This window comes from Coregonus clupeaformis, chromosome 18 (genome assembly GCF_020615455.1).
Source record: "Coregonus clupeaformis isolate EN_2021a chromosome 18, ASM2061545v1, whole genome shotgun sequence".
Lineage (NCBI taxonomy): Eukaryota > Metazoa > Chordata > Actinopteri > Salmoniformes > Salmonidae > Coregonus > Coregonus clupeaformis.
This window is the reverse complement of record NC_059209.1, coordinates 47,154,827-47,162,880: the sequence shown is the minus strand read 5'-3', so window position 1 is coordinate 47,162,880 and position 8,054 is coordinate 47,154,827. Positions and strand designations below refer to the sequence as shown.

Genomic DNA, 8,054 nt, shown 5'->3' with positions numbered 1-8,054 from the left:
GTCTACAACCCACCCCCTGTCTGTGGTATGTGGTATTACACCTAAAACATTCCCTCTTGATACTACCATAAACAACATTCTATTTCTTCATGAAAAACATTTAACAAAGGCATAATCTTCAGATACTATAATGACAAGGCATATCACTGAAGGAGACACTTCTTCCAATCCATTTATTGCATGATTGTTCATAGAAAAGTACAATGAAAAAGCTTAACTGAAAACAATGTCTAAACAGAGGGTAACAGAGCTAAAAAAATAAAACTAAAAAAATTAAAACACTCAACAGATTACATGTCAAGTTTCTCACTCAATAATAATGTTAAATAAACTAGAACCAGGCCGATGCTTCAGAAAAGGTAAAACATATTTATTTATTTTTGTCATTTAGCAGATGCTCTTATCCAGAGCGGCTTAAAGTTAGTGAGTGCATACATTTTTCATACATCTACACTAATTTAGTCAAAAATGCATTTTGTGCATAGCTGTCCACAAAGAAAAGGCAAGAGGTTTGCCTCAAAACATGACAAATTGACAATCATTGACAAAGAAAGAAGAAGCCTTTGCCATTAATAAATATCCAATAAAGAACAACGTGGATATGGTCAAATGAAGGAACGCTATAGGAACAATGAACCGTAAGTGCCACTAGAGGGAGCAACAGCGTTGGTTTTGGAAAGCAGGTCCTCTAACTTCACTTGTAAACCTTTGTGAAGAAGAACCAGGGTAAAAGGACCATCTCAGTCGAAGACAATGTCAGAATCTTCCTTAGCCTTTCAGAAGCAGGAAACGATTAGGCAACAGCCAAAGAAAAATGTTGACACTCCTTTATACAGGCACCATCACAGATATGAAGAATAACGACTTTGACTTATGATATCCATAGTCAGGAAGCTGGAGTGGCTAGTGTTAAATACTACAGGTAACTTTCAATATCATTTGTACCTCAACAAATAAGCTACCGGTCCACAATGCACAGGCTAGATCAGTGTGCATAAACCCTGAGAGAGAAATATAGTAAATAACACAGAAACGGAGCGATTCAAATGAATGTAGCTTTTTGTCACATTTCATCCTCTAGTCCGCTTACAGTTCTATAGTGTTCAATACAGTACTACCCAATTTGTTTCAATAAATTAATTTCCTGGTATACATAGACTTGATGAAATGCATGTTTTAGTACATACCTTGATTTGGAAATGACTAGAAAACTCTGATTAAAACTGAGTATGCAGCTTTGAGAAGAAAGTGTGACCCACAGAGATCCTATAAATCTATAGTATTTGTAATTCTATGGCGTGACCCACAAATAAGTTCTTAGAAGAACGGTTTCATTACATGATTTAACAAATATATACATATTGGCTTATGATAATAGCACTTGGCTGATGGCTTGGTAAATGTGGCAGTTAAAATGCTTTGAGTTGCTCTCAGTGTTTCTTTAGATGTTAGGAAAGGGTCAGATGATAGAATTGAGAAAAGAGTGAAGGAGAGAGAGGAGAGGTCGGGTGATTAGTGCAAGAAAGCAATTAATGATTAGGTTATGACCAAAGCTGTCCATTTTCACAATGAGAAGGATCCTGAAAAAGAAAAATCCATTCACTGAGGTGTGAAAGGAGGCAAGGCCAGAGAGGTTTAGAGCGAGCCCTTCCCCTCCTTCGTGTTCTCTCAGTCATCAGCGACAATGGACAGAGCACGCAGCTCATTCAGCTTGGCTTCATTCTCCCTCTCCCTCTGCTCATCAGTCAGCCCTGCCTGGTCGATCTGATCCGTCAACTCACTGAATATATTGTGCATCTCCGTGAAGTACACCACCTGAAAGAGCAAAGGAAAGAGTGGAATGGTTAGGAAAAGGGTTTTACACTAACTAAGCAGTTGAAATTAAAATCCAAACCCTGCACAGTCCACCCCCACAATCTAGTAGCCACAGTTTACTTACAACATGCAAAGGCTCATGGTCTTACAGCCCTTCACCTCCACTAATGAAAAGCCATTCAGAAGTAAAGGAGCGAGCCCGTAGAACAACTAAAACAAACCCCAGAACTTCAGTGGGTAGGGACCCTGCCTTTTCTCTTCCAATCTCAACATGAGATAGAGTGTGTTCGCTGAAAGCTTTCTTGACACATCCCACCCCTGCTTCTTCCCCCAGTTCATGAGTCAGAATCCCAGGAGAGATACTTTGATGATTAATAGACTTTAATCACATTACAACACTCCAAAAGAGTGGGCAGAGAATGAAAGTACTGGGAAATACAACCCCTTGAAACCCACACACATTTCGATATTTATTCATGCACCAATGCATATGCTACAGTGCACTTAAGGGGGCATTTCTGATTTATTTGCAAATGTACACGTTTGTTCTGTTCTATATACAGGCTGGAATAAAAGAATAGCTGCTTCTGGCAGATTATGGGCGTTGATGGGCTGTAGGCCATAACAGAACATAAATAGAGGCCATTTCAGATAGGAAAATGAAGATCTTTCCTGGGTAGACTAGGTAGAAGACTGTTAACCACATGCTACTATAAGAGCTTTGTCACAGGATGCATGCTGCTAGAGAAATTATAATATGTAGCCATTTTCAACTAATTACATCTGAACTGTGATCAAAGGATATTTAATTCAGTCCAAATGTCTTATCCACATGATGTGTGTGCCAGTGGCAGCAAAGTTATATTAACATAAGCTCTTTAGTTGGCTAACCGGAAGAGGAACCCAGTTTGAAAGGCCTCTTGTGTGTTTATAGCGAACTCTGCCACCTAGACCACATCAGTGGGCCATGAGTATTAAGTTACCGGTCTATGTGGGGGCAAAGCAGATATTTTTCATTTGAAAAGTGGCATGGTGAAAAAGCTATGGAATACATGTCAGTGATAATGCACACCAGATCACTGTCCCCGGTCCGGGGTGAACATCCTTCTTGTCATCCAGTCTCTACAATTAGCCCAGTAAGTCTACATGCACCACATATGAAAATTCAGACTTTTATTTATATTACCTATTTTTTAACAAACGTCCAAATACACACCCTTGTCATCACCCTGGCCCTGATGACTAAATATTGATTTAGACAGCAAGCTACACCGGCTCATCTGACCTCAATTCTGACTGTTTATTTCACTAACAATATTTCAATAACATACAGTACGTGGGAGAAAAAGTAATAGAAATGTGGCATCCAATATGATCCCATCTCTATCAATCTAATATATCAATGGGCTCAGTGGATGTGCAAAATAACTACATCATTATGACAGTAGCGTGTCAAAATAACAATTTCTTTCAGCTTGTATAAGTAGTACAGAACACCGTAACCAAGAACAAACACAGAGAATCCACACTCAGACAATGGCTCAATTATCCAGCATCCGTACAGGTGGACCGGCACATCCGATCACAGCAGAGCTGAGCAGAGCATTGCGTCCCATTCACAGCCATTTCATGGAACTAGTGGTTTTCGAGCCTCAGAACAAAGGGAGGCATTGTGAGGGTGCTCTGGGAGCCATGCAGCATGTCCGGGGGAGAGGGAGAGAGAGGGGGAGTGGGAGTCCAGACTGCGCTTGCAGGGCCAGCTGAGGGGGGCTGGCCCGGACCTGAGGTCCACTGGGCTGCTGTGCTGTGCTGACTGACCACCCAGTAGCGGCTGTACTGGAGGAGTGGCTGTGTACGCCAGCCCAGCTCTGGAGTTAGTCCCTCTGACCCAACTCTACACAACCCCCCTAATTTACTGTGCTGGGGTTAGAGAGGAGCTCTCTGAGCGAGTTTGAGTCATCAGCACTCTGCCTCCATCAGAGGGCCCTCATTACTGTTTGAAGCTGCTTCAGCAGTGAGTCAGTCTGTTTGCAGATGACTGAGTAGTATAGGCTTGCTCCAGTGTCCATAGAGGACAGAGCACTGAAACAGGGACACTAACAGTGGAAAGGCCCAAAATCTGTGCCCATTCATTTTCATCCACAACCAGTCTCTATTAAATTCAAATCTTATAGGGAATTGGATCCATGTTTCTATAATCATCATTCTAGGGAGAGATAATGACACAGTGATGTCCATTGTTACATTACAGCGCTACTATGAAGGAGATAATCCTAAATCAGCTAACAAGATCACCAGAGACCTACTGGCAGCTACCAAGTCCAGACAGACTACCTCCAGTGACAGCATCTCCTGAGCAGTGAAGATTAGGCTCCGCTGCTGTTACACCCAGGAGGGCTACATTCACTTTCAGTCTACCAGTAACAGTCATCACATACAAGCCTACCCACCTGCTCTGCTCTCATAGGAACGCAGAGGAACGTACAGAACTCTGTGTCACAGAAGACATCACTTTGTATTGATCAAAGGGCACAAATATCCTTTGAACCCCCTCTGGGCTTGCCTGGCAGTATCAATGACAACATGTCTGCTGAGTCTAATAGGCAGCTGTCTGTCTGTCAGTGTTTTTGGGGGCGGGGCGCCAGCCTGGCCTAGTGATGTGGCCACTTCTCAATCTGATTAGGCGTGTGCCAGTCTTTAACCATAAGAGGAAATGACACAGCGGGGGGTGGGGGTAGGGTGGGCGACAGTGGCGTGCGCTCGGCTCAGCTGCTGGGCTGGTTATAGCGAGGCGGGCTGGCCGGGCTCCCAGGTTAGAGAGTGGCTGGAGCAAGACGGATAGACAAACAGACCTGGGCTTCCTGGACTAATTAGGAAGGCGTTGGGCCGTCACTGGGGTTAATCACATTAAGACTGGGTGCAGGGAGACAGGGAGGATTACACGCACTCTCCACTACACTACCACTCTCTCTTGCTCTGATGCTGGTCAACAGACGGCTAGGGGCAACACTACACCCAAATCAACAATCTACTAAAATGACTAGAATAAAACCCATTGGAAACGATTTGAACTGGGATTGGACTGTTGTGAACAGGTTTTGTGTGTCAACTGAATGCTTATACCTAGGCATTATAATTCATAACTGTGCATGTATGCATTATAAAGACGGCTCACGGGAGTTAAACAAAGTAGGTCACGAGTGTGCACCCAGTCATACACTTCCTATAGCTCACCTGTGCCCGGATGAGTGCCTCAAAGCTGGGCTGAAAGTAGTCGATGCGGCTGTGGTAGAACTTGGGCATCTCGTCCAACAGCTGCTTGTTCTTGGATTCAAAGTCCTCCCTGACTGGTCTCAGCTCCTCCCTGGCCTGGACAGATTGGGGCAAACAGAAGACCGGTTGACACTTCAGCATACATACCTAGGGCTGTGGCGGTCATTAACTATGAAGAATAAAAAATGAACATAGCTGAATAAAATAGAAAGGATATTTTCTCCAAATGATTTGAGAGAGTGCGCACATGCAGCTATTCTGTGTTGGGCAGTTAACAAAGAAACAGGTACTCCTATATGCTTAATTTAGAGTTATTTGTGTAACTTTAGTTGTGATACAAACGTTGGGCTATATGTTCTGATTTTTTATACATTCTAAGCCTGCATGACGCAACTAATGATTTGAAAAAAGTTGCATGAAAGGCATGAGATCTGCTTTGTTTCTTGCGCAGGCTGTACACACTTTATCAGTCTCTCATTCACAATTTGACAAGCACTTGGTAATGCTTCGAATTTCCCGGCGACATCCCCTTTGTGTGGCCATAATGCCCCCTAAAAAAAATCCATGCCTTTTGCGGCCAGTGGCCGTTGTGCCCTTGGGCTGAATATAATAATTATAATTCCCTTCTCCCGGCTGTGTGCTCCGAAGCACCGCTCACTTACATGGCTCTGTCAGATAGATACATTCTTACTAGCCAATGCCCGTCACGTGATCGGGTCTTTCTCACAGGCTACAAGTGAAGACAGACACATCGTGGAAACAACTGCGCACATCCTTATCCAATTCCGAGGTGCTTATTGAAGATATTGGTAAGAACAGTCCACGTACTTTTCTTCAGCCAACAAGATTAGTAGGCCTAACAAACAGCAAACGCACTAGCCTATGTCAATCTACCATCCCCCATAGTACAAAAGTTGACTTATTCTATTCTGTGCGAGAAATAAATATTCAAAACATAGTCCTGGACTGTTGTGGGATGCGATAGATCCTAAATTAATACGACCACTAGCATCAAAAAAACTTTTGTAAGCAATGTGAAAGAAGGTTTAGCTTAAAATGTTGATAAACTATGAGTCTATTTCTTCACATAATAAGAGCAGCAATGTGTACAAGGCAGTAGGCTATAAGCGTGAATGTTCCATTAGCAGGAAAACACCATTATCAAAAGTGACCGCAAAATGTGATTATGCATGTAATGCTTTTATTACAAAAGGTGCATTTTTATGGTGAAAATTATCTACCCCAAACTTGAAACTCACACGCTGCGTATGTATTCCAGTTAGGCTCTACACCCGTTGTAAAGTGGATTCATGTGCTTAATTTTAAGAAGTTATTTAGTTACTTTAGTTGTAATACAAACCTTATCAAATGAGGTGTGTGGTTATTATTTGAAAAGGTCACCAGAAAAAGGCATGCGCTGTTGGGCATCATTCACACGTGATAGGCTAATATTGTCACCCATCAGACTATTGTTGATTTAATCTTGTCTTTACATATACTAAATAATATATATGTGTGAAATTTGTTTTGATTTAGAATGGACCATTGTCATGCACCTGTCTCGAAACAGTGGCAGGGGGAAAAAAATCCATGTCATCTATGCACTTAAATAGCGAATGGAGGACGCTTTTCCTGTGGTTCATTTTCATGCCAGCTAGGTAGGTTATACTCCTGTTGTAAAGAGAAGCAATGTACTTAATATTAGGAAATTGAGAAATAAATATAGTATGCCTAGCCTATAGAAAGCTGATGGGATCCTCCCTCTTTTTAATAGAGGCCATCACTGTTTTCTCACGCAATTGCATAGCCTATAGAAATGTTGCGCAACATGAGCTCATGGACTTTCATGAAGTGTTTGATTAGATTTTCGATTAAATTTGCATTGATGTCAGAGTGATTAGAAGGACAATAGAGTGCGGTGTACCAGGAAGTTAGCAAGTTTGGTAGGCTACTAATGACCAGCAGCAGTTTCAGAGCTTGGAGAATTTGACTGCCATCATGACTCGTAACCGCCGGTGTGGCGGTAATACGGTCACCGTAACAGCCCTATGCATACCTCAATCACTACTGAGTCTCAACCATAACATACAGTGGGGAAAACAAGTATTTAGTCAGCCACCAATTGTGCAAGTTCTCCCACTTAAAAAGATGAGAGGCCTGTAATCATCATAGGTACACGTCAACTATGACAGACAAAATGAGGAAGAAAAATCCAGAAAATCACATTGTAGGATTTTTAATGAATTTATTTGCAAATTATGGTGGAAAATAAGTATTTGGTCACCTACAAACAAGCAAGATTTCTGGCTCTCACAGACCTGTAACTTCTTTAAGAGGCTCCTCTGTCCTCCACTTGTTACCTGTATTAATGGCACCTGTTTGAACTTGTTATCAGTATAAAAGACACCTGTCCACAACCTCAAACAGTCACACTCCAAACTCCACTATGGCCAAGACCAAAGAGCTGTCAAAGGACACCAGAAACAAAATTGTAGACCTGCACCAGGCTGGGAAGACTGAATCTGCAATAGGTAAGCAGCTTGGTATGAAGAAATCAACTGTGGGAGCAATTATTAGGAAATGGAAGACATACAAGACCACTGATAATCTCCCTCGATCTGGGGCTCCACGCAAGATCTCACCCCGTGGGGTCAAAATGATCACAAGAACGGTGAGCAAAAATCCCAGAACCACACGGGGGGACCTAGTGAATGACCTGCAGAGAGCTGGGACCAAAGTAACAAAGCCTACCATCAGTAACACACTACGCCGCCAGGGACTCAAATCCTGCAGTGCCAGACGTGTCCCCCTGCTTAAGCCAGTACATGTCCAGGCCCGTCTTAAGTTTGCTAGAGTGCATTTGGATGATCCAGAAGAGGATTGGGAGAATGTGATATGGTCAAATGAAACCAAAATAAAACTTTTTGGTAAAAACTCAACTCGTCGTGTTTGGAGGACAAAGAATG

The 8,054-nt window shown here is 42.5% G+C and overlaps 1 protein-coding gene across 2 annotated transcripts in view; it reads right to left on the bottom strand.

The window, feature by feature from the left end:
* Positions 1 to 159: 159 nt before the first annotated feature.
* Positions 160 to 8,054, bottom strand: part of LOC121530876 (bridging integrator 3) — a 43,909-nt gene continuing 36,014 nt past the window's right edge. For both annotated transcript variants that reach the window (XM_041836188.1, XM_041836189.1), the window contains exons 8-9: positions 5,050 to 5,184; positions 160 to 1,815 (exon numbers count right to left, since the gene is read on the bottom strand). In XM_041836188.1, the coding sequence (XP_041692122.1) occupies positions 1,669 to 1,815; positions 5,050 to 5,184 (282 nt within the window). In that variant the 3' untranslated portion in view covers positions 160 to 1,668. The remainder of the gene's footprint in view (positions 1,816 to 5,049; positions 5,185 to 8,054) is intronic.